Below are 27055 nucleotides of genomic sequence, written 5' to 3'. Positions count from 1 at the left end.
GCACACACACACATGGGTATGACAGTCTGGGTGACCAACTAGGAGGCTTGTGTTTCTGTTGGTGACTCACTTGGGAGAGCTGAGATGTGATGGGTCCTCCTGAGAGCCCTGAGCGTGAAGGCAGGTCACCCACTTCTCTGGAGTCAGGAGCTTCCTGGACAGGACTGTTCTCCCTGCGATCCCAGTGAAGATGTCTTGGAAGATTGCTTCCTTGGGTGGACTGAGTGCAGGGGGCTGTGGGAGCTTCTTCTTCCAGGTGGAGCTGCGGTGTGGGCGCCTCTGAGAGAAGAAGGCCAGCCTGCCCCCGACATACAACACTGTGGACAGTGAGCACGAGGTGGGGCCTGCTGCCTCTGCCATGTGGCTGCCAAGCCACGTGGGGTGACCGTCCCCACAAAAATTGGAAAGTAATCACCTTTGACTAAAATAGTATTACCTGAAGAGCTCCCTAAATGTCAAATTATATAATAAAAAAATTTTTTTTGGCATTTCACCATACTTCTGAACACCTGGCTGTCTTTAACTTTTATATTCCTATTACAGTTTTTCTTAGATCCCTTTTTTTATCATTATAGAGCATCTCTATAACACTTTTTTCCCCCCATGAAGTAGGGGAAATAAACTCTCTGAATTTCATGTCAAAAGTAGCCTTATTTTTTTCCCCACACATTTGATTTATATCCTCTCTCGTTCATAGAATTCTAAGTTTGTATCCCCTACTCACCTTAATTGAGCATCTTAAAGGTACTGCCCTTTTGTTTTTCAGCATTTGAGTTTTACTGATAAGAAGTTGATTCACTGAGGTTTTTATTTTATAGGCAGCATTTTACCCCACTGACGTATTTTATTGTTTTACTTTTGTCTGTGAACGCGTAACATTTCATCAGGGTGTTTTGAGTTATGGGTCTTTTCATTAATTCTGAGCTCTTTCCTGTTGCTTTGTGTATATTTCTTCAGCTTAGAGAATTTTTATTATACTTTTCTTCATTTGCTTATCAGCATTGTCAGCATATTCTTCTGAAATGTTTCTTCAAAGGATGGTGGGCCTTCCATATCTCAGTTTGATTCTCTTAATTTATATTTTCCCATTTTTATATTTTTATTTCACTTATCATTAGATTTATTCAATTTTATTTTTTAAATTTATATGTCACTAACATTACCTTTGGAGAAGGCAATGGCACCCCACTCCAGCACTCCTGCCTGGAAAATCCCATGGACGGAGGAGCCTGGTAGGCTGCAGTCCATGGGGTCGCTAGGAGTCGGACATGACTGAGCGACTTCACTTTCACTTTTCACTTTCATGCATTGGAGAGGGAAATGGCAACCCACTCCAGTGTTCTTGCCTGGAGAATCCCAGGGAGGGGGGATCCTGGCGGGTTGCCGTCTATGGGGTCGCACAGAGTCAGACACGACTGAAGCAACAGCAGCAGCAGCAGCAGCAACATTACCTTGAATTTATTTAGTCCTTCCATTTATATTTTGATTTAGGAATACTATTTTAATCCTCATTGATGCTACTTTCCTTAGATTTCTTATTTTTCACAGCCACAAGGTCCTGTTTTATAAATGCAGCACTCTTTCTAGTGGTTTCCTGAAATAGCTCTATTCTTGTCCCAGTTGTTTTACTTATATGCTTGCACAATTCTTCCTAAAATTTCTGCTGATTTCTGATTGTCAGTTCATGTATATGAATGAAAGATAAGATTGGTTGCTATAGGTAGCTTGTATGGGTTTCTCTGTACTTGAGTAGATTCCTCCACTCAGCCTCTGCCTTGAGTGAGTGGGCCGGGTGAATGGACTTAGAGAGCTTATTAGTCATATGTCTTTGTTCAATGTGCAGGTGGAGATCCAATATCCCCAAGAAAGGAGGGCCCTCGCCTCGGGGTAAAATGCTTTCCCGAAGTTAGCTCACCAGCCTCTGTCCTCACCTTCCCTGAGAAGTGAAGCCCAGGGCTACTTCAGGTCCTATTCTGCTGCTTCTTGTAGTCTACTGCTGTTCCTGGGGACTTTCCTAGATGGCTCTGGAAAAGAGTTCTCTGATCTCACTCTGTGTTAAAGCCCCTGCTGCGAACAGCATCACTTAGAAGAGGGAGATGAGTCCCCACAAGCCTAGCTGATCAGAATGTACTTCTTTACTGAATTATTGGTTTGGCCAAAGTGTTCACTCAGGTTTTTCCATAACATCTTATGTATGTAAACAACCATCTTGACTGGCCCAGTCCACTGATGGCTTCTCTTTGGCTTGTGTTTGGTGCTAAACACAAGCTTTGTTTAGCTTGAATGTTCTCCCTGGCTCTCTTGGGAAGAAGAGAACTTCCTTCTGGTTTCTTGGGCTGTATTGTCTCACCTGTTCTAATATAACCACTCGTCTTAACCCATCTGCTTAGTTCTTCATGCTTTAGAGTTTCTCAAAATTTCCAGTCCATCAATAGCACTCTTTCTTATTTTCCTGTGCTATTGTGCACATAACGTCATTTTTATACAAGAAACCAACTTGTATTTAACCTGTTAAACGTTATAGGACCACACGGCTTTCGATAGTGTTTGTGGTCTGGATTCAATGTAGAGGGGAAATGGTTTTGGTCAGATAAAAATATATAAGCATACATAGCATGTTTCTTGTGTAAAACAATCTTGACAACAGCTGGAAAGATTATTCATTGCCATAGCAGAAAATAGATTTTATTGAGTGATTGTAAATCTCTCTAAATCACCATGTTGCTTATCAGCTGCAGTGAGCCTCATCAAACTCAGTGAGGGTTTGTTGAAATGATTGCTATTTATTATTCGTTAAGGAATTTAGTCTTAAGCACATGATGTCTGTTTTTATCAAAACATATATAACTCTACAGAACCTACATAGAGTGTATTTATTTCAGCACATACCTTCTGTGAATGGGGGTGTTAGGTATCTGTAAGATAGAAATTTATTACCAGCAATTACTAATGATGTCAATATACTCCTTTACTTTTCATAAACCATAGATAATATTGATGTCAGCATGCTGCTAAATTAATTTATATACAAATTCCTGTCTAGGGACTTTCCTGGTGGTCCAGGGAATTCTTCAGAATTCTTCTTCCAGTGCAGGGGGTGTGGGTTTGATCCCTGTTCAGGGAACTAAGATCTCACATGCCACTCAGCATGGCCAAAAAAAAAGTAAAAGAGAATTTCTGTCTATGCTAATGCCATGAGTTTGATGTTGGTTTAGAATTAAATGCCTCATCAGTCGACTTCATTTTTCATACATTGACTTGGTGTTCTGCGAGCGTGTTAAATTTGTATGTTTATTTAATGTTTTATAGTTTTGGATTTTAATAATAGTATGGTGGTTTTTTCCTAACTGAAACATTTTTTTTGCTGATGAAATATTTCTAATAAAGAGGAAAAATTACTTTAAAGTTGTAGATTTAAGAAAAATTTAAAATAGACCCATTCCTTCCACTCTGTTTCATCAGATTACATTGTCTACCACCCCGGTTGTTACTTTTACAGACCCCTGGGTGGCTCCCCTATATTAACTCTCTAGACCTGTGGGTGATTTCCCTGTATTTCTCAATAGCTTTAATTCCTAAATATTGCCATCTTGTAATTTTCATGTACATGTGGATGACCTTTCCATCACACCTTTCCATTAGCCTCTTTGTTGAACTCCTTTCACCCAGGGATTTATTTCTTACTTCTTATCTTAGCCATTCCTGGTGGTGGTACTAATGACTGTGGTTCTCTGGAGCCTCACTTTCAAGTATCCTTCTCTCCGACCATCTTCTCCTCTCCTAGCTCACTGCCTCTAGTATCCCAACTCCAGCTTTTGTTTGACCTCCCCTGGATGTCCCACTCATTGATCCTACCACATTTTCATGTGTCCTTACCTCTTTGATGTCCTCACTCAGCTGAAATTCTGGGGCCAGTGGCCAGTCATTATAATTGCTCCTTCCATGTAGTCTCAAATGTTGATACCTTGCCTCTCTCTCAGCTCCTCCTACTCAATTCACTAAACCATGCTGCTGCTGCTGCTGCTAAGTCACTTCAGTCGTGTCCGACTCTGTACAACCCCATAGACGGCCGCCCACCAGGCTCCCCCGTCCCTGGGATTCTCCAGGCAAGAATACTGGAGTGGGTTGCCATTTCCTTCTCCACACTAAACCATAAACCTGCCTGAATACAAACTTTTGCCTCTTCTGTGCCTCCACGTGTGCAGCTGAACATGACTGAGAAAAACATGCTGCCACACAAAATTGTCTTATTTTAAATTTGCAACAACAAATCTCAAGTGGCCAAAAATTCCTACAGTCCTGAGTCACTGTTTTTCATTTGGTTCCCTTTTCTCAAAACCCCCAGTGTTCATCTCCCTTCCTCTATTTCTGCTGTTAACCTTGTTTCCTGCTTTACTGGGATAATCCAGACAATTATTAGAGGAAGCCCACAGAGCAAAACCAGCAAGTGCAGGGCAAGGACACGTTTCTGATTTGTCCACTAACCATCTGCAGCACACAGTGCCTAGTTTCTAGTGCGTGTGTGCATGCTAAGTCACTTCAGTCGTGTCCGGCTCTTTGTGACCCCATGGACTGTAGCCCACCAGGCTCCTCTGTCCATGGGATTCTCCAGGCAAGAATCCTGGAGTGGGTTGCCATGCCCTCCTCCAGGGGGTCTTCCCGACCCAAGGATTGAACCCACGTCTCTTATGTCTCCTGCATTGGCAGGCGGGTTCTTTACACTGAGCCATCAGGGAAGCCCAGTGAGTGCTCAATAAATATCTGTTGTGCAAATAAAGAGAGTTATTGTCATTCTAAAGGAAGCATTGAAAAATATTAATTGAAGAATTGCTGTGAGCACTGTCTCTTCTGTTTGGCTAGTTGACAGCTCCTTTCCTACACCCAGTTGGAACTCTTGATCTTCCACCACTGAACCATCCCTTGTTCATTGCTCTGTTTTATAGTAAATGGCAGTGACATCAGCTCATCACCATTCATTCAAACTCAATACCTGAGTGACTTGTTCTTCAGGCTGATTTGACCCTCTCCTCCCGAGGTCAGATCTGCTGTAGGAACTGATGTGTAAAGTCAGGCCATTGCTCTGTACCCTCACTTAAAATACCACTATAGTTCAGTAGTCTCGGAACAGTTTAAGCACATCTTTTAGCAGGGCAAATCAATTTCATTTCCTTAATGAAAGTTATCGTTGGCTTTGCACTCCATTTAAAGTAACATTCAGTCTATATATCTTACCTGACAAAAATCTGCAAGTTCTGTCATCTGCCTGCCTCCTCAACTAGCATACTATTCCATCCTTGCTGACATTTGACAGTTCTTTTTTAAATTAACTCATATTTGAGTATGAAAATTGAAAGTGAAGTTGCTCAATCATGTCCAACTCTTTGTCACCCCATGGACTGGAGCCTACCAGGCTCCTCCGTCCATGGAATTTTCCAGGCAAGAGTACTAGAGTGGGTTGCCATATCCTTCTCCAGGGGATCTTCCCGACTCAGGGATTGAAGCTGGCTCTCCTGCATTGCAGGTAGGTTTTTTTGCCATCTGAGCCATCAGGGAAGCCCATATTTTACTTATTGGTTTTGTTATTTGTTTATTGACTGACTCTTCTAAAGAATAAGCTCCCTAATTCCTGGACCACGCCAGTCTTGTTTATTCTGAAAAAAAAATCTACTATAAATATGTAATATGGGAGTGAAGGATATATCAAGGGAACTTTTGCTGTCTGTAGAATCTAGAGCATATTATCATAAGAGATGAAACTGCCAACTGGGGACAGTTTTAGGTAGCTTTGAATGCTATGAAGGGAAGCATGTGGAGTTTGTTTGTTTTGGGGGCAGATATTTTTGCAGGTAATAATGCAGCTAAAGAAGGTTTTTTATAAACTTATTGACTTAATTTATTCATTTATTCATTCTTTCTCTTAGCACATGTGCAAGGAACTGTTCTTTGATCTTGGGAAACAAAGATGTCTAAGACATGTTTCCTGACCTCAAGAACCCCGCAGAGAGCTAAACTGGTAAACACATAATTTAATACAGTGGCATGAGTGTTGTGCAGAATTATATTCATAGTATTATTCAAACGTTGACTATGCCTAACTCTGGGCCTGATCAGAGTCTTTTTTTTTTTTTTTTTCAGAGCCATTAAGAAAAAGTTCCATGTGGTTCCTATTATGATGGTCACTTCTTTGAAGCTGTATTTAGTTGGCATCAGTGATATTTGACCACAGTTTCTTCTTTTTTAATAAATACTAATTCAGACATTCATATGACTATTAACAAGGCTTTTTCTTCATGTTCTTACCACGCTAGCTACAGTCAGATAGCTCCAGTTGGACACCTGATCACTATGTCTGCTCTGTGTCTTCTGGAAATATTTATACTTAGGACTCTCAGACTCAAATTTTGCTACTGTCTGTTGGTCTAAAATATAGGAGATAAGTAGGTTGGCTGTGTATGTATGGTTGTGTAACACCAAAGTCCTGCATGATCAAGAATCAGCTTTTCCAAGATGTAGAGAAAACCATATGCAAACAATAAAGCATATGGTGGAGATAAGAGATGGACAGAAACATGTGGTAGGCTTCAAATGCCTGCCTTTACTTGTTCCTGAAAACTGGCATCATCTTTATACTTCTTGTAGATTGATTATCCATGCCACTCTGAATGCATGAGCCAATAAATCCATGTTTTTGTCCAAACTAGATTTGACCAAACCATACTTTTTTTGGAATATTATTTTTTTTCACTTTAATTGTGATGTAATTAGTTTAAGGTGTATGGCATAATGCCTTGACATACATGTATTGCAAAATGACTACCACAATAAGTTTAGTTAGCATCCATAATCTCATATAGTTGCAAAAAAATAGAAAATCTTTTAAAAATCCCTGGAAAAAGTTAGATTTTAAAAGAAGAAATATGGTTGGATTCTTAAAAGGAACCATGGGGAAAAATGGAAAGTAACCCCAATATATAGATATAGTGAAATTATCTTCACATTTAAAAAACAAACAAAAAGACATTTCTATGCAAAACAAAACATAATTTGTCAGCACTAAAATAAAGGTATTTCTTATTGTTACTGAGAATAATCCCAGATGGGTGGTTGGATATGAATGAAGAGATAAGAGCAATAAAAATGGTAAATATATACATACATATAAATGTATGCTAATGGTATAAAGTAAAAATTAAAAATACCTGTGGGGTCATATATATGTGTATATTTCATATATCTTGCATATTATATATAGTTATAATACATAACAATAAACATATAAACCAGGGGTGATAAGTAGTGTCAAAGTATTCTAACTTCCTTGCAAAAGCCGAGATGAGGGAAAAATGCCAATTAATAGTTAATGTAGCTAAGTCAAGTATTAATTTTATAATCTCTAGGTGACAACTAAAAGAATCTTAAACATGTGTATAACTTTCAGACTAACAGAAAAGTAGGAAAATTTTCAATCAACCCAAAGAAAAAAAGAGAAAAAATGAACATAATCTTGACAGAATAACTAGAAAGGTGATAAAAATAAGATAGGATGATTTTTTTCACAATATTGTATAGCTGTAGTCATTAAGACATTATAGTGATGGTATAAGATTGACAAATCAATTAATAAAATGTACTTCTATAAATAGGCCCATATTTATATGGCTCCTTTGATTATGACTCTTTTAGGATCGAATCAGAGTATGGCCTTACTAAGTAAGGAATGTCCAGTGAATCCGTACCCGATTTTAAAATATCCTTGCCATGGAGACAAACATCCTTTCCTTAGATCATCAGCTCCTAAAGGAAGTGCCAGGTGTACGCTATGAAATTTCCTCATGACTCTATTATGCTGAGCATCCTGTCTTAGTTACACATTATTTATAAACGATAAAAGGCTAAAATAAAGTAATTCTTACTCAACCGAGGGACGTCCTCCTTCTTATGGTGACTTCTACATACATCTGCTATTTCCACCATGGATTGATTTAATTATTTCCTTTGAGTCAGGAAGTGCTTAATTATTTCTGCTGAGTATCACCTGTATTGTACTCCGACGGAGATATTTTCAAGACTGTGGAGAGTCCTTCAGTTCAGTTCAGTCGCTCAGTTGTGTCCGACTCTTTGTGACCCCATGAACTGCAGCACGCCAGGCCTCCCTGTCCACTACCAACTCCCGGAGTCCACCCAAACCCAAGTCCATTGAGTCGTGATGCCATTGAGTCAGTGATGCCATCCAGCCATCTCATTCTCTGTCATCCCCTTCTCTTCCTGCCCTCAATCTTTCCCAGCATCAGGGTCTTTTCAAATGAGTCAACTCTCTGCATCAGGTGGCCAAAGTATTGGAGTTTCAGCTTCAACATCAGTCCTTCCAATGAACCCCCTGGACTGATCTCCTTTGGGATGGACTGGTTGGATCTCCTTGCAGTCCAAGGGACTCTCGAGAGTCTTCTCCAACACCACAGTTCAAAAGCATTAATTCTTCTGCACTCATCTTTCTTTATAGTCCAACTCTCACATCCATACATGACCACTGGAAAAACCATAGCCTTGACTAGACAGACCTTTGTTGGCAAAGTAATGTCTCTGCTTTTGAATATGCTGTCTAGGTTGGTCATAGTTTTCCTTCCAAGGAGCAAGCGTCTTTTAATTTCATGGCTGCAATCACCATCCGCAGTGATTTTGGAGCCTACCTAACATCAAAATAGTTTCATTGATAGACTACTATATTGAATAATATAAATTCCTTAGCTAAAAGTAGATCCATATATGCTAATATTTCTTACTGGAGACCTTGATGTTGGCATGGAAATTTAACTACAAGCTTGTACATTTATGTGAAAACTTTTCAAAGTAGATACTAAATATTCAAAAATTAAATATGAAATCTACTTTAGTATCTTTAATACATAGATGTCTTCTAGGAGGGATTAATAGATATTAGATAAAATACTCCATCACTTTTCATCTGCTGGTTAGGTTTATTATTTGCCTATATTATTGACAGCAGCAAGAATTTAGTGTCTAAAATTCAGCTCTAGAGTTTAGAATAATTATTTTTTAATTGTGGTATTTTCATTATTCTTAATCTTCGTTATAAAACCACTCTCTCTGTTTTATTTTTCAACTCTCCATACCTGGATTATGTTCTGTAATATACAAGGTGACTTAGTTGCCTTTTATTTTGTATTACAAATGAGTATTATGAATCTAATTTTATATTAAATTATATTTAAGAAGGACCAAAGAACATTTTGAAATAGGAATGAAAGTTTCTTAGGTCTGTGTGGTTGTGTTTGGACGTGTGGCTAAGATTGCTTGCACTGGTGGGTCGTTGGTGAGGGGCAGGTGACCTGAGATGAGTAGAGAGTTAACGCACACCTTAGTAAAAGTGCATATATCCTAGTTGGGCTGTGCATCTAGTACGAAGTCCTTTAATGTCTTGTTGTTTAGTTACTAAGTCGTGACTGACTCTCTTGCAACCCTATGGACAGAGGAGCCTGGCGGGCTACAGGCTCCTCTGTCCATGGGATTTCCCAGGCAAGAATACTGGAGTGGTTGCCATTTCCTCCTCCAGGGGATCTTCCCCACCTAAGGATCGAACATGAGTCTCCTGCATTGGCAGGCGGATTCTTTACTGCTGAGCCACCAGAGAAACCCCTGTTAATGTATAGTGAATAATTAAATCTGTGTAAAATATTTGACATCTGTGCATATCAGACAGTAAAGAACTGATACTTTTAAGCATTTATTTTCACATTCTTCCTTTCCTGTTGAGCTCAGCCTTCCAGGGAAATCTCAGTTCTCATTGTGAATGAGAAGGTTTAGGGCAGGCCTGGGCATGGTCCTGAGGTGGAGGAAGGTTGACTAACCAGAGGACAGTCGAGTTCTGTGAGCAGAAGAGCCCTGGAAACATCAAATAGATATCTTGTCTGTCTCACTTGTACATGGAGACCTAGTGCTGCATTGGAACTTATTTCTTTCCAAAGGCAAAACCATACAGAGTTTAGAGGTGTAATGAAGCAGAAAAAAAATTCCTCCATTCTACTTCTGTTTAGAAAAATGGAATGAGAAACAAGGCAAGGATTCTGGGGGCAGGGGAGGGGCGGGTAGAAACCAGTTGGGATTCTATCAATTGGGAATCCTGACATCAATTTAAAATAAGGGTGTTTCATAGGTATTTTGGAGACAGCTGATTTTCAAGTATTCTCTCATTCATTTGTTGACAATTCAGTGCCCATTAACTGCCTGTTAATGAAAAATGGGTGGTGGTGGAGAGGGTAAGTATCTGGAAGGTTGTGATCTCATGCTAATTTTTAATAAGACCTAATTAAAAAGAGAAAATTGAAACATATGCAGATTTAGAATGAATTAATTCAGTCATCAGATCTTAGTGCCAATTTTGAACTAAAATATCCTGCAGATGGTAATGTGCCGCATGCCAATTAATATTTAAGATAATTATGGGTGTTGAGTAAAAAATACATTTGATTGACATCATCTCCATTATTAGGCTTCGCGTGTGGCACTAGTGGTAAAGAATCCACCTGCCAATACAGGAGACAAAAGAAATGCAGGTTTGATCCCTGGGTTGGGAGATCCCCTGAAGGGGGAAATGGCAACCCGCTCCAGTATTCTTGCCTGGAAAATTCCATGGACAGGGGAACCTGTCAGGTTATAGTCCATGGAGTTGCAAAGAGTCGGACATGACTAAGCATGCTTGCATGCACATGTCCATTATTACTAGAGTGTAATATCCTTTATGTTTATTGATTTAACAAAAAGACTGTATAATGAGAAAGTCCTGAGGTTTTGGAAATGGTTTTAATTTCGTTTCCTGATAACTTTCTACTGAGGCTAGGACTTCTTTCTCAGGAAATGAAGTAAGAAGTAACTAATTCCCAAGTAAGTAATTAAGTAAATAAGTAATGTTTTAGGCATAATGCCATGCTCTGTGTTTGCTGTGGGACCTGGAACAAAGATTCTTAACCTAGAATCATTGAAACCTTAGAGTGTCAGCCCTTAGGTGGGTAAACATCCAGGAACATTATGTAAAATTTGATGTTTGTGTGTATACACGTGCTTTTGGTGTTTTAACCAAGAGATTCCATAGTTTTCATCAAATGAAACGAATCTATTATTAAAATTATTTATACTGGGTCATGATTACTTGTTGCCTTAACTGTTCACTTATTTAATAATAAATGACTGTGATGAACTACCAACTTACTCATGGTTTTGCTTTTATCTGGTGGACATTCAAACTAAAATGCATTTTGAGATAGTCATTACTGCTATTAATTGATAGTTAGCATTCATTCTCCAGTTTATTAATTATGACCATGTTCTATATAGTACAAGGTTCTATATACTATAAGCCCTAACTTCCATGTATTTACATGATATATAATACAAATATATGCTCAGTAATTACTTAATGATTTATGTTCTCTAGATTGTTTTTCAACATTTAAAAATAATATTATCTTCCTATATATTTATATTTTTAAAATAATATATTTTAATAGGTAACAGAATTATAATTAGCAAAAAAGGAAGCATATCAATTCAGAGGCTGTCTCAATATAGTATGTTCAAGATTAAAGACTGCAGTTTATAATAAACTGTATTAAGAGAACATTTATCAGTTTTAATAATCAGAAAAAATAAGTCCAATAAAATGATTCAGTGTGCATACTGTATCAAAGCATATGCTATAAAAACATAAAATGGCAATAGCAGTAGTAATAATAAATGTATACATATATAAAATAATCTATGCATACATAAAGATAATAGTAAACTTGAAAATATTAGCTAACACCACTTTTGGACATATCATTAAGGGGGTTTGGTTAGGAAAATAGAAGCCAGTCTGTATCTGGGTCATATAGGTTTTAATACAGATGAATGGGTAAAGAAGATGTGGCACATATATACAATGGAATATTACTCAGTCATCAGAAGGAACAAAATTCAGTCAGTTGTCATTTTGTGAATGAACCTAGAGCCTGACATACAAAGCGAAGTAAATCAGAAAGAGAAAAACAAATATCATATATTAACGTGTATATATGGAATCTAGAAGAATGGTACTGATGAACCTATTTGGACGGCAGGGGTAGAGGCTCAAACGTGGAAAATGAACTTGTGGACATGGAAGTGCAGAGAAGAGTGGGGGACGAATTGAGAGTAGTGTTAACGTATATACACTACAAAGTGTAAAACAGATAGCTCGTGGGAAGCTGCTGAATAGCACAGGGAGCTCAGCTCGGTGCTCTGTGATGACCTAGAGTGGTGGAATGGAAGAGGATAAGAGGAGGCTCGAGAGAGGGGATATGTGGTTACATGTGGCTAATTACATTGTTCTACAGCAGAAACTAACACAACATCGTAAGCATATGGTGACTCAGTCACTGAGTCATGTTCAACTCTTTGTGACCCCATGGACTGTAGCATTGTCACCCTGTTTATTTAACTTCTATGCAGAGTACATCATGAGAAATGCTGGACTGGAAGAAACACAAACTGGAATCAAGATTGCCGGGAGAAATATCAATAACCTCAGATATGCAGATGACACCACCCTTATGGCAGAAAGTGAAGAGGAACTAAAAAGCCTCTTGATGAAAGTGAAAGTTCAGAGTGAAAAAGTTGGCTTAAAGCTCAACATTCAGAAAATGAAGATCATGGCATCCAGTCCCACCACTTCATGGGAAATAGATGGGGAAACAGGGGAAACAGTGTCAGACTTTATTTTTCTGGGCTCCAAAATCACTACAGATGGTGATTGCAGCCATGAAATTAAAAGACGCTTCCTCCTTGGAAGGAAAGTTATGAACAACCTAGATAGCATATTAAAAAGCAGAGACATTACTTTGCCAACAAAGGTTTGTCTAGTCAAGGCTATGGTTTTCCCTGTAGTCATGTATGGGTGTGAGAGTTGGACTGTGAAGAAGGCTGAGCGCCGAAGAATTGATGCTTTTGAACTGTGGTGTTGGAGAAGACTCTTGAGAGTCCTTTGGACTGCAAGGAGATCCAACCAGTCCATTCTGAGGGAGATCAGCCCTGGGATTTCTTTGGAAGAAATGATGCTAAAGCTGAAACTCCAGTACTTTGGCCACCTCATACGAAGAGTTGACTCATTGGAAAAGACTCTGATACTGGGAGGGATTAGGGGCAGGAGGAGAAGGGGACGGAGAGGATGAGATGGCTGGATGGCATCACTGACTCGATGGACGTGGGTCTCAGTGAACTCCGGGAGTTGGTGATGGACAGGGAGGCCTGGCGTGCTGCGATTCATGGGGTCACAAAGAGTCAGACACGACTGAGCGACTGATCTGATCTGATCTGGACTGTAGCCTGCCAGGGTCTTTTGTCCATGGGATTTCCCTGGCAAGAATATTACTGGAGTGGGTTGCCATTTCCTTCTCCAGGAGATCTTCCCAGCCAGGGATTGAACTTGTGTTTACTGCATTGGCAGGTGGGTTCTTTACTGCTGAACCACCAGGGAAGCCCTATATTCCAATAAAAAATATGTAAAAAAATAAAGACACTATAGGGACACTTTAATTTACTTTAAAAGGAAAAAAACCCCAGAAACTTTCCATCTAACTTGGAAAGTTAAAAAAAGGAAAAAAAAAAAAAGCTCATAAGATCTTGTGCTTTTTTCTTTTTTTAACTTAAAAGTTATATGGAAAGTTTCTGAATTTAAGTTAAAGTCCTGTTATCTGACCTAATTTTGCTTTATCAGAGTAAAGCAAAGGCCTCCTGTGACAAGAATAGTCTAGTTGGTCTTTCTATTTATTTTTATCTTTATTTTCTCATTGCTTTTATAATGTATGAAAGAAAGTGAAAGTGAAGTCACTCAGTCGTGTCCCACTCTTTGCGACCCCATGGACAGTAGCCTGCACTAGGCTCCTCTGTTCATGGGATTTTCTAGGCAAGAGTACTGGAGTGGGTTGCCATTTTCTTCTCCAGGGAATCTTCCCAACCCAGGGATCAAACCCAAGTCTCCCGTATTGTAGACAGACGCTTTACCGTTTGAGCCACCAGGGAAGTCCTTTTATAATATATAACTGATTTAAATGGAATATAATACACTTTTTCTACAGAAGCAAAACTTAAAATGATTTAAATTATGTTCCACTCATGTGTAATTGGGTTTTAATTGAACCCTGCATTGCTTTACCACATAGAGGAATGACCTAAGTTATAACTGTAATCATTGCAATTTTAAATAACAGAAGTAAAGAAGACTCTGCCAACTGATTGTTTGCTTACCTACTTTTTACAATATAAAAACTTGTTATATTCATTTGTCTGACAAATATGCTGCTTCACAATGTGTTTGTGGTAGAAATCCTTTGCTCTTTTTAGTTCCAACTTTATGTTCAGTCTGCACAGTTTTGAGATACCTTGAACTATTTTATCCATGTCTCTGAGATCAACTTGTAATCTTGTCATCTACAAAATCCATTTAGCCTCTAATCAGACAAATCCATGTGTTCCTACACTGTTATAAATGTCAACAAATATCTCTGAGATATGACAGCAGTTTCTGGTGTAGCAGTTCAGAAGAATGTATTTTACTGGGCTAGGAAATCTATGGATGCTTTAATCATTGTTTATTAGGACAATAAGGGACTTTAGTGCTAGTAGTCTAGTCACTCAGTCTTGTCCAACTCTTTGTGACCCCATGGACTGCAGCAGGCAAGGCTTCCCTGTCCATCACCAACTCCCAGAGCTTACTCAAACTCATGTCCATTGAGTCAGTGATGCCATCCAACCATCTCATCCTCTGTCATCCCCTGGGTTTGATACACCAAACATTCATTCATTTAACACCAGCTATGAGCTCCATAGAATCTAGGCCCTAAGGAGATAATAGCAATCAAATCAGTTGGTCCTTGGGTCTTGGTGCTATAATAGGGGAGGAAGAGAGACAGGCACAAACTGAATAGGAAATATACAATGAGATGATTCTGGAGAGTGCTCAATTCTGTGATAAAGGATTATGAAAATTTGTTAGGGTAAACTTTTTAAGATATCATTAGAGACTGAATGATGACAATGCTCAAAATTCTCCAAGCCAGGCTTCAGCAATATGTGAACTGTGAACTTCCACATGTTCAACCTGGCTTGAGAAAAGGCAGAGGAACCAGAGATCAAATTGCCAACATCCTCTGGATCATCAAAAAAGCAAGAGAGTTCCAGAAAAACATCTATTTCTGCTTTATTGACTATGCCAAAGCCTTTGACTGTGTGGATCACAATAAACTGGAAAATTCTAAAAGAGATAGGAATGTAAGACCACCTGACCTGCCTCTTGAGAAAACTGTATGCAGGTCAGGAAGCAAGAGTTAGAACTGGACATGGAACAACAGACTGGTTCCAAATAGGAAAAGGAGTCCATCAAGGCTGTATATTGTCACCCTGCTTATTTAACTTCTATGCACAGTACATCATGAGAAACGCTGGGCTGGAGGAAGCACAAGCTGGATTCAAGATTGCCGGGAGAAATCTCAATAACCTCAGATATGCAGATGACACCACCCTTATGGCAGAAAATGAAGAAGAACTAAAGAGCCTCTTGATGAAAGTGAAAGAGGAAAGTGAAAAAATTGGCTTAAAACTCAACATTCAGAAAACTAAGATCATGGCATCTGGTCCCATCACTTCATGGCAAATATATGGGGAAACAATGGAAACAGATCAGTTCAGTTCATTCAGTCGTGTCCGACTCTTTGCAAACCCATGAATCTCAGCATGCCAGGCCTCCCTGTCCATCACCAACTCCCAGAGTTCACCCAAACCCATGTCCATTGAGTCGGTAAAGCCATCCAACCATCTCATCCTCTGTTGTCTCCTTCTCCTCCTGCCCTCAATCTTTCCCAGCATCAGGGTCTTTTCAAATGAGTCAGCTCTTCACATCAGGTGGCCAAAGTTTTGGAGTTTCAGCTTCAACATCAGTCCTTCCAATGAACAGCCAGGTCTGATCTCCTTTAGGATGGACTGGTTGGATCTCCTTGCAGTCCAAGGACTCTCAAGAGTCTTCTCCAACACCACAGTTCAAAAGCATCAATTCTTCGGTGCTCAGCTTTCTTTATAGTCCAACTCTCACATCCCTACATGAACACTGGAAAAACCATGACCTTGACTAGACAGACCTTTGTTGACAAAGTAATGTCTCTGCTTTTTAGTATGCTGTCTAGGTTGGTCATAACTTTCCTTTCAAGGGGCAAGTGTCTTTTAATTTCATGGCTGCAATCACCATCTGCAGTGATTTTGGAGCCCAGAAAAATAAAGTCAGCCACTGTTTCCACTGTTTCCCCATCTATTTGCCATGAAGTGATGGGACTGGATGCCATGATCTTAGTTTTCTTAATGTTGAGCATTAAGCCAACTTTTTCACTTTCCTCTTTTACTTTCATCAAGAGGCTCTTCAGTTCTTCTTCACTTTCTGCCATAAGGGTGTTGTTATCTGTATATATGGGGTTATTGATATTTCTCCCAGCAATCTTGATTCCAACTTGTGCTTCCTCCAGCCCAGTGTTTCTCATGATGTACGCTGAAAACAGTGGCTAACTTTATTTTTTTGGACTCCAAACTCACTGCAGAAGGTGATTGCAGCCATGAGATTAAGACGCTTACTCCTTGAAAGGAAAGTTATGACCAACCTAGGCAGCATATTAATAAGCAGAGACATTACTTTGCCAACAAAGATCCATCTAGTCAAGGCTATGGGTTTTCCAGTAGTCATGTATGGATGTGAGAGTTGGTCTATAAAGAAAGCTGAGTGCCGAAGAATTGATGCTTTTGAACTGTGGTGTTGGAGAAGACTCTTGAGAGTCCCTTGGACTGCAAGGAGATCCAACCAGTCCATTCTAAAGGAGATCAGTCCTGGGTGTTCTTTGGAAGGAATGATGCTAAAGCTGAAACTCCAGTACTTTGGCCACCTCACGCAAAGAATTGACTCATTGGAAAAGACTCTGATGCTGGGAGGGATTGGGGGCAGGAGGAGAAGGGACGACAGAAGATGAGATGGTTGGATGGCATCACCGACTCAACGGACATGGGTTTGGGTGGACTCCAGGATTTGGTGATGGACTGGGAGGCCTGGTGTACAGTGGTTCATGGGGTCACAAAGAGTCGGACACAACTGAGTGACTGAACTGAACCAATGACAAGCCAGCCATCTGAACATCCCAGAAAAGAACATTCAAGGCAGAGGAAATAGGCCACGAACAGAAAAAGACAATGGGATAGGAAATTTCCAATATCCCTTCCATCAGCATTGCTAATACTTGATACACACTGTCTCAGTAGAGCCACTGCTCCTCACAGAATCTGAACTTGAAAAATGACAATTGACAGACTAGAATTCTGAGCTAAACCCAACAAGATAAAATGTGACTAATAGGAACCTAAAGTGGTGCATGCAGGTTCATAAACCCAGTTACACAGCTCGAAATGATGTTCAGTTGGCTTGGCAGCTGTTGATAAAAGAACAGTCTGGGGATTCTAATTGACCACAAATTGGAGCTTGCTCTTGCCATTTCTGACCGGTAAAAGCAATGTGTAGACATTACCCTTAGGCAGACTTCCCCCCGGTTTAAAGCATCATTAGAGCGGTCCAAAAATGGAACTCTCCATTGCTTCACTCAGTAAAAAAAAAAAGCAAGAAAGAATGAATAACTTTCAGGCCTTTTGAAAAAAGAAACTTCTGTTAAAGAACCAGTTTAAAATACTTCTTGGTTTCTGTGAAGCTGTGACTTGTTACTGGTTTCTTTCATCCCAACATTTTCTTCATTTGGGGATATTCATGTATAGTTAAGAAAGAAAAATGACATTGGCATATAAGTCGTATGATGAGGACTATTGAAAATGTGATATATAATGGCATCTCTCAAAATAGTAATCTGAAACTTCTTTGACTGTAACTTTTCAAAAGAATTTAAACTTCCAATATGTTTTGGACAAATAAAATATTAAAACTCCAAATATGTCTTGGCTTTGCTATGTATTAGCTGTGTAACACCCTCCCTGGTGGCTTAGAGGTTAAAGCGTCTGCCTGGAATGAGGGAGTCCTGGGTTTGATCCCTGGGTAGCCGTGTAATGCAGACAATTTACTTTCCTCAAAATGAGACCAGTAACTTGTACCTGCCTGAAAAGATTGTTATGAGGATTAAATTAGTTGTTGTGTGTAGAGCAGGTAAAGCAGTGCCTAGTAATGGTAAGTGATGTGTGTGTGTTTGCTGTTATTATTAGATGTAAACGTATGCTCTACTCTGCCTTCAGGAATTAATGACCAAGTTAATAACTGAGACACCTGACCAGCCAATCCCATTTCTCATTGACCATCTTCAGTCAAAACAAGGAAACCGTGGGCAGCTTCAAAGAACCTTATCTGGATCTGCAGCTCTCTGGGCAGAAAGTGAAGCATTAGGTAAATGAAAAGATACATTTTACAGTTAATGTTAATACATTTAATGTAAAATTTATGAAAGTCTTTCTTTTTATAACAAGTAAATATAGATAGTTACCTATGGTTTCATGTATTCATTGGTGTTCACCCATATGCTAGTACTTGTCAAAAAGTATTCTCGAATTTGAATATATTGTTATTTATTAGGCTTCCAAACATGAGAATCTTTGTATTCAATTTGAATGGAAGTAAGATTCAGGAAAGCTTTCATTTCATATGAATTCAAACTAATTATTTTAAACTTTAGTTATTCTCTTTATGAAGAATTTGAATTAAGCGCTTATAGCTCCTCTGGGCAAAAAGGAAAACAATACATTTCTAGAGTTACCTTTTCTGTAGCCCAAATGGATAATTATTCTCTGTTTTCCTCAGTTCTAATTTTACCTTATGTTGTAAGTTCAACCTGATTTATTTACTGTAAACATTGGGGAACCAGCCTTACCTCTCCAGTAAGCACTAGTGAGATAATTGGGTAGACTTGTCTTTGATTTTTGTTTATAAAATGTGTATCTAATAGCTTATTTCTTCTACACACTGGTCTGTTAGTTTGGTATTTACTTCTGAACCCAAATCCCACCCCAAACCTGTGGCTTGAGTAGCTAACTCCTCACTTGACTCCCATGATATCTGACTGACTGGATTCCAAATGCTTTCTAGGGATAGTACGATTGCTTCTCTTCTTTTCATGCCCTCTGGGATCCCATGAAAGGATTTTGGTTCTCTTTGGCTGTATTCTCACACTAGTGCTTAAAGCGGGTAGGGGATAGGGTATTCTCTGCAGAATATAGACAACTCTGGTGTTGTTATCAATATAGAAGTTCTCTGCTGCATACAGGAAACCAGAATATGAGCTTTTGGTATAATAAGAGGGAACTCTTGGTTTTTCTTGGTCACTTTTTTAGGGTTAGATTCTTAGCAAGGTGAGTATTGGGCATAGGCTCTGGTTTGTAGGTGCAAAGAGGAATCCATTCTTGTGAAGGTGGACCAGATAAACATCTGTGAGCCCATTAAAACTCATAGGAACCCATATTTGTAAGTTATCATGTCTGGAGAGACAATAGTGTATTAAATTCTATAGCATTAATCAATACACATTTAACAGCTCCCATTTACCACAAGTCAAAAGTCTGTGGAGGGTTTAAGCATATCTTCTGTTTCATCACACAAAGCTACAGATAAAGATGTTGGCCAGGTTGTATCTTCATCCAGAGGCTGGAATAAGAAAGAATCTGCTTCCAAATTCATTCAGGTTGTTGGCAGAATTAGTTTCCTTGCAGCTATATGACTGAAGTCCCTGTTTTCTTGCTGGATCTCAGCCAGCAGCTGCTCTAAACAAATAGGTACAACCCACAGTTCTTTGCCACACAGCTCTCGCATCCCGGGAGCTTATTTCTTTTTGTTTCCTGAGAGAGACTGTGTTGCTGTTGTTGTTCAGTTGCTAAGCAAACTCAGTTTGCTAAGTTGCTAAGTTGTATCCAAGTCTTTGGGACCCCATGGACTGCAGTGTGCCAGACTTCCCTGTCCTTCACTATCTTCCAGAGTTTGCTCAGATTCATGTTCATGGAATCGGTGATGCTGTCTAACTATCTCATTCTCTGTCGTCCGTTCTTCCTTTTGCCTTTGATCTTTCCCAGCAACTGAATCTTTCCCAGTGAGGTGGCTTTTCACATCAGGTGGCCAAAGTATTGGCACTTCAGCTTTGGCATCAGTCCTTCCGATGACTTCAGGGTTGACTTTCTTTTAGGATTGACTGGTTTGATCTCTTTGCTGTCCAAGGGACTCTCAAGAGTCTTCTCCAGCACCACGATTCAAAAGCATCCGTTCTTCAGCACTCAGCCTTCTTACATTTATTTCTTTATTTTTGAACTTTTAATTTTGTATTGGAGTATAGCCAATTAGCAATGTTGTGATAATTTCAGGTGAACATGAAGGGACTTAGCCATACATATACATGGATCCATTCTCCCCCAAACCCCATCCCCTCCCTCATTAGGCTGCCACATAACGTTCAGCGGAGTTCTATATGCTATACAGTAGGTCCTTGTTGGTTATCCATTTTAAACATAGCAGGCTTATTTCTGTAACAAGGAAGAGAATTTCTTTCAGTAGGTTTACTAAGATGGAATCTTATAATACAATGTATATAGTGAAGGACAGGGAAGCCTGGGGTGCTGCTGTTCATGGGGTCACAAAGAGTTGGACACGACTGAGTGACTGAACAACAATAAAATAAAGCAAGAGGGGAACACAGGACTAAAATTCATCCAGCTTCTTTGGATGAACTTGAATTTCTTGGGGCGTCTTAGTAGATAATTCCAGCAGGCTGTTGGATATGAGTCTAAAACTGTGGATGGGTTAAGGCAGAAGTTTCAGGAATAGCATTCAGGACTGTGCACATTAAAATTACGAGAATGGGAGAATGGAAGAAGTTGTGCTTAAATTCAGAGTAGGAGCTGGACTGGGATAAGGCAAGTGTGAGATGATATCTTTCATCAATAATTTTCCAGTTTTTTAAGAAGTGAAGTTGTTTGCTGAGGACAAGAATTTTGGGGAATAAATCGGGGAAATTGAAGTGAATGATGATTGTGAAGTCACCCTGGGGAATAAAAAGAAACTTGGCAAAGGAAAATAAAAAAGACTGAAGCAGTCCAGGGGCTTATCTAAAATTCAAGACATGAAGTAATAATGGAAATGGAAATAAATGAAGTAATAATGGAAATTATGGGCAGGATTGTGGTTTTTTCCCCACAGTGCCCAGAAGTGCTAGGAGGAAGGGGAGAAAAGCAGTTTGAGAGACTGATGAGAACTGTAGATGTACAGCAGTGAGGATGAAGGGTGGACAGACAGTTTTATAAGGATGTCTGTGGGTGAATTGCACAAGCAATCAAAGCATGTGGCCCGGTATAAGAGGGAGGGAACAAGGAAACAGTCTAGACATAAAAAGCAGATCAGAGAACTAAGAATCTTTAAGAGGCAAATGTTAGGGAAAGTATGGTGAAAATATGAAAGATTGAGAAGGCCAGGGAAATTGTGATTTTTGGGACCAAGGCTTTTGAGGGGAAATGATTCCAAATGATGAGAAAGTCCTGTGGGTGGCCTGAGTTTGTGGTCTCTGAAGTTCAGGAAAGTGAAGTTCTGTAGGGTTTGAGAGGACAGTGAAGTGTGAGACTCAATACATGGTTTAAGAAATTAAGAGGTCACCAGGGTTTCATTCTGGTTGTTGAAAGGTCAAGGGTAACTGTGCTAGTGTCTTGAGTAGGGCTGCAAGAGTAATCAGGAGCAGAAAGATGCAGTGATGAAGAGTGGTGAGCAGTATAGACACGCAGCACTCACCACAGGAGAGGAGAAATGTTCAGCCGAACATGGATGGACCATATTTGCTTTTCTCTTTCTGACTTACTTCACTCTGTATGACAGATTGTAGGTCTACCCACATCTCTACAGATGGCCCAGTTTCACTCCTTTTTATGGCTGAGTAATATTCCATCATGTATATGCACCACATCTTCTTTACCCACTCATCTGTCATTGGACATTTAGGTTGCTTCCTTGTCCTAGCTGCTGTATATGTGGAATCTAGAAAAATGGTACAGATGAACCTATGTCCAGGGCAGGAATAGACATGCAGGTATAGATAATGGGCTTGTGGACACAGTAAGGAAGGGGAGGGTGGGATGAATTGGGAGATTAAGATCGACATATATACACTACCATGTATAAAATAGAGAGCTAGTGGAAAGCTGCCGTATAGCACAGGGAGCTCAGCTTGGTGGTCTGTGATGACTTGAGAGTGGGATGGGGGATGTAGGTGGGAGGTAGATCCAAGAGGGAGGGGATATATGTATACACAGCTGATTCACTTCACTGAACAGCAGAAAGTAACACAGCACTGTAAAGCAATTACAGTCCAAAACAAACAAACAAAACAGAAAAACACCGTGGATGAACAGAAAACCCCAGCCTATGGCAGGTGACACATGAGGAGGGGATGAACACCTTCATTCCAAGGAACTACAGAGGAGGGAGCACTCTTGTGGAAAGAATGATGTGGCTCTTCTCTTGAAGGAGAGGATTTGAAAACGGAGGACTGTTATTTACCATGGAATATATGCCCCAGAAGGTGAAGAGGAAGATTTTAGAGGGGAGGATATAGCAGGAGGGAGAAGGAAAGCAGAGACTAATTCTTGGATACGAGTATTAGTAGAAGAGGTTATAATTCAGGTGACAGTAAATAGTGCCAGTTTAAACTTTAACTGTTATTTGAATTATTTCTTTTGGTGCTTGTTATAATTAGTTAGAAAAGGTCTCAATATTCAAACTATTTAAGTTAATACTTTTTGAAAATATCTGAAGGTGCCCGCTTTTTGCTTTTAAATTATTCTAGCATCTTGGGGACTTAACATGTTCTCAGAAGTTTGTCTTTTAATGTCTAGGAGAAAGTTGAAAGCAACCTTGTTTTTACTTATTTTTAGATGCTCTATTATTAAACACTTATGGGATTTGTTTTTTTTTTTTTCTCTATTTCTGATATTCAAAAGTTTTACTGGGAACACATCTGGATGTTTGTCTCTTTTCTTATTTTTCATTTTATCCAGTGAATCCTTTCAATTAGCAAACCTGCATCTCTATCCTAGAATACTTGTCTTCTTGTGTACTTAGTGCTTCTATGGTATTTGTTTTGATTTCTTCAGAAAAATCAGCTATGTGTAAATTGTCTTCTTTATTTTATCGATAACTTCTAGGGAGGTTTGTCGTGTGTTCTTCCTGTCACTGATTCAATTTTCCACAGTATTACTTTTCTCTTTCTGGCTTTGTATACAAATTCAAATGTTGGTACATATTGCATTTTAATTTCCTGTCAGTATTCTTTATCTTCTTTCATTTATCTTAGCAATTATCGTTTTAGAGTTTTATCTCTTTTCTCATTTCTTTTTGCTTCACAGAGTCTATTTTATTTGTATTAAGAAGATAAAATAGCCATATGCAAAAATTTAAAGGTTTTTTCATAGTAAATCTTCCCGCAAACTATGAATTTCTTCTATATCTTGAGTGATATATTCTTGCTTTTTATATTGAATCTTCCTTGTTAAAATATTTATTTTGTTTATTTGAATTTGAATGAAGGATGTTCGAATTAGTTTTGTTTGTTTAGTTGCTAAGTCACGTCCTGTTCTTTTGTGACCCCATGGACTACAGCCCTCCAGGCTCCTCTGTCCATTGGATTTCCCAGGCAAGAATACTGGAGTGAATTGCCATTTCCTCCTCCAGGGAATCTTCCCAAACCAGGGATCAAACTTGTGTCTCCTGCATTGGCAGGCAGGAGGATCTTTACTGCTGAGCAATGGGAGAAGTCCATCTAGTTTTAGGTTTGTCAATAAATAGTGTAGGTGTTCTATTCTTTTTTGTTCTCTTATGAGAACAACAACAAAAAAAATAGCTTAGAACTATTTAGATAGTTTTAAAACATTTGGGGGAGACAGATGAAATCATGGCTGCTACTGTCTCCAGTGTCAGTCAAATCCTATAGGTCTTTGAGAAACTGACAAGTGACTTTCTGTCTCACATCTCTTTTCAACACATTAAATAAGAACAGTATCATTGCTAAGATATTTAAATTAATATGGATTGTTTTTTTTCTTTCCAATAGTGGAGAATTTAAAAAGCTGCAAAATCCGGTGTATTATTATTCTATGGCTGCTTTTAGTTTTTCTTTGTATCATGAGATACTGTGTTTTGTGTCCATGATTCTTAATTCCTTAGCTGTGTTGCATTAGAAGAAACTATGGTCCTAGGCTGGATATAGAAAGACAAATTCTGACAGACTGTGAAACAATGTCAGGAGCTGAATCTGAGGTAGGGGCAAGCGTTGTGAATGTCTAGATATTTTTCAATCTATTTCTGATAATGTCTATCTTTGTCTTAATTCTGTCTATGGCATAATGCAGACCAGTATTTCTGTTCATAGACCAATATTTCTGTTACTAGTATAATGGCACCCCACTCCAGTACTCTTGCCTGGAAAATCCCATGGACGGAGGAGCCTGGTAGGCTGCAGTCCATGGGGTCGCTAAGAGTCGGACATGACTGAGTGACTTCACATTCACTTTTCACTTTCATGCATTGGAGAAGGAAATGGCAACCCACTCTAGTGTTCTTGTCTGGAGAATCCCAGGGATGGGGGAGCCTGGTGGGCTGCTGTCTATGGGGTCGCACAGAGTCGGACATGACTGAAGCGACTTAGCAGCAGCAGCAGCAGCATACCTCTTTTGGTATTTAATGGGATGTTTGCAGCAGAAAAACTGGATAACAACTCATTAAGTACAAATTTAACTTGCAAATTTGAGGAATCTCTATAATATTTCATGATGTCTACTTGGTGTTTATAAGTGGATAGCCAGAGAAAGATTTATGAATCATGCATAGAGCTAGGATGATTTGAAAATATTGAAATTTAAACAAGAAGGTAGAAGGAAGCTAACGAATGTCATGTAGATAAAAGATAAGGAAGCAATAAATAAGACAAAGAAGGTGCAGTTAGGTAGATGATATGGGGATAAGGAGAATATAATGCCCTGAGAATAAAAGAAGAAAAAGCTCCACAATAGAGTCTGTCTAAAAATATGGGATGAAAAGATGTCAAGAGGGATGAACTCCTGAAAAGATCATTTCATTTGAAAGTTGGTATGATACTGGCCACCTTTGAAGGGGAACTGTAGCTTTCAGTAAAGGTGATGGAACTACTCTTTCTTGAACAGAACAGTGGAAAAAATGAGTAATACTGTTTTGCTGAAAGTTTTCACTTTTGTCTTAGGGTCAAAAGATTTGTTAACAAAATAAACCACTCGTTATATACAAATCAATAATAAAAATATTTATTAGAGAATTATCTAGCTTACTTTCATATACTAACATTAAAAGAAGAGAAATAGAGCAGAAGATATATCACCAAATTGGACTTGCTGACATTCAAACTTAAACAATGCGGAGAAGTCCCATGTGACAGCAGTCTGGAGTTCCAATTGGGAAAAGGTCCCGGGCAGTGCATCAGCTCTGTGTGTGAGACTTCCAAGATTACAGTTCAGAGTTCCCCCTTATAAACCCAGGATGGATGCAAACTGATATCATCATCAATGTGTAACCAAATTGCAAGCCTCAGTTTAGTTCAGTACAGTCACTCAGTTGTGTCCAACTCTTTCAGTTCAGTTCAGTTGCTCAGTCTTGTCCGACTCTTTGCAACCTCATGAACCGCAGCATGCCAGGCCTCACTGTCCGTCACCAACTTCCGGAGTCCGCCCAAACCCTTTGTGACCCCATAAACTGCAGCACGCCAGGCTTCCCTGTCCAACACCAACTCCCGGAGCTTACTCAAACTCATGTCCATCAAGTCGGTGATGCCATCCAACCATCTCATCCTCTGTGGTCCCCTACTCCTCCTGTTTTCAATCTTTCCCAGCATCAGGGTCTTTTCCAATGAGTCAGCTCTTCACATCAGGTGGCCAAAGTATTGGACTTTCAGCTTCAGCATCAGTCCTTTCAATGAATATTCAGGACTGATTTCCTTCAGAATTGATTGGTCTGATCTCCTTGCAGTCCAAGGGACTCTTAAGAATCTTCTCCAACACCACAGTTCAAAAGCATCAATTCTTCAGCACTCAGCTTTCTTTATAGTCCAGCTCTCACATTCATACTTTACGGGAAAAGCCATAGCCTTGACTCAATGGACCTTTGTTGGCAAAGTAATGTCTCTGCTTTTTAATATGCTATCTCGGTTGGTCGTAACTCTTCCAAGGAGCAAGGATCTTTTAATTTCATGGCTGCAGTCACCATCTGCAGTGATTTTGGAGCCCAGAAAAATAAAGTCCCTCACTGTTTCCGTTGTTTCCCCTTCTGTTTGCCATGAATTGATGGGACCAGATGCCATGATCTTTGTTTTTTGAATGTTGAGTTTTAAGCCAGTTTTTTACACTCCTCTTTCAACTTCATCAAGAGGCTCTTTAGTTCCTCTTTACTTTCTGCGTTAAGCATGGTGTTATCTGCATATCTGAGGTTATTGATATTTTTACCCACAATCTTGATTCCAGCTTGTACTTCATCCAGTCTGGCATTTCGCACCATTTTTCTGCATATAAGTTAAATAAGCAGGGTGACAATATACAGCCTTGATGTACTCCTTTCCCGGCTTGGATCTAGTCCATTATCCCATGTCCAGTTCTAACTGTTGCTTCTTGACCTGTATACAGATTTCTTAGGAAGCAAGTAAGGTCGTCTGGTATTCCCATCTCTTGAAGAGTTTTCCACAGTTTGTTGTGATCCACATATTAAAGACTTTGGCATAGTCAGTAAAAGAGAATTAGATATTTTTCTGGAACTCTCTTGCTTTTTCTGTGATCCAGCAGGTGTTGGCAATTTGATCTCTGGTTCCTCTGCCTTTTCTAAATTCAGCTTGAACATCTGGAAGTCCACAATTCATGTACTGTTGAAGCCTGGTTTGGAGAATTTTGAGTATTACTTTGCTAGCATTTGAGATGAGAACAATTGGTCAGTAGTTTGAGCATTCTTTGGCATTGCCTCTCT

General features: G+C 39.3%; 1 protein-coding gene across 3 annotated transcripts in view; it reads left to right on the top strand.

Moving 5' to 3' along the window:
• The window catches only part of C14H8orf34 (chromosome 14 C8orf34 homolog), a 278124-nt gene that overhangs the window by 47790 nt on the left and 203279 nt on the right, over nt 1–27055 (top strand). For all 3 annotated transcript variants that reach the window (XM_086336644.1, XM_086336646.1, XM_086336645.1), the window contains exon 2: nt 18295–18442. In XM_086336644.1, coding sequence (XP_086192770.1) covers nt 18295–18442 — 148 coding nt within the window. The remainder of the gene's footprint in view (nt 1–18294; nt 18443–27055) is intronic.

The sequence above is a fragment of the Bos grunniens genome, chromosome 14, assembly GCF_055505025.1.
Source record: "Bos grunniens cultivar Pamir isolate PY7600 chromosome 14, Bosgru_T2T1.0, whole genome shotgun sequence".
NCBI lineage: Eukaryota > Metazoa > Chordata > Mammalia > Artiodactyla > Bovidae > Bos > Bos grunniens.
Note: the sequence above shows the minus strand (reverse complement) of the source record. Positions and strands in the feature narration are given on the sequence as shown.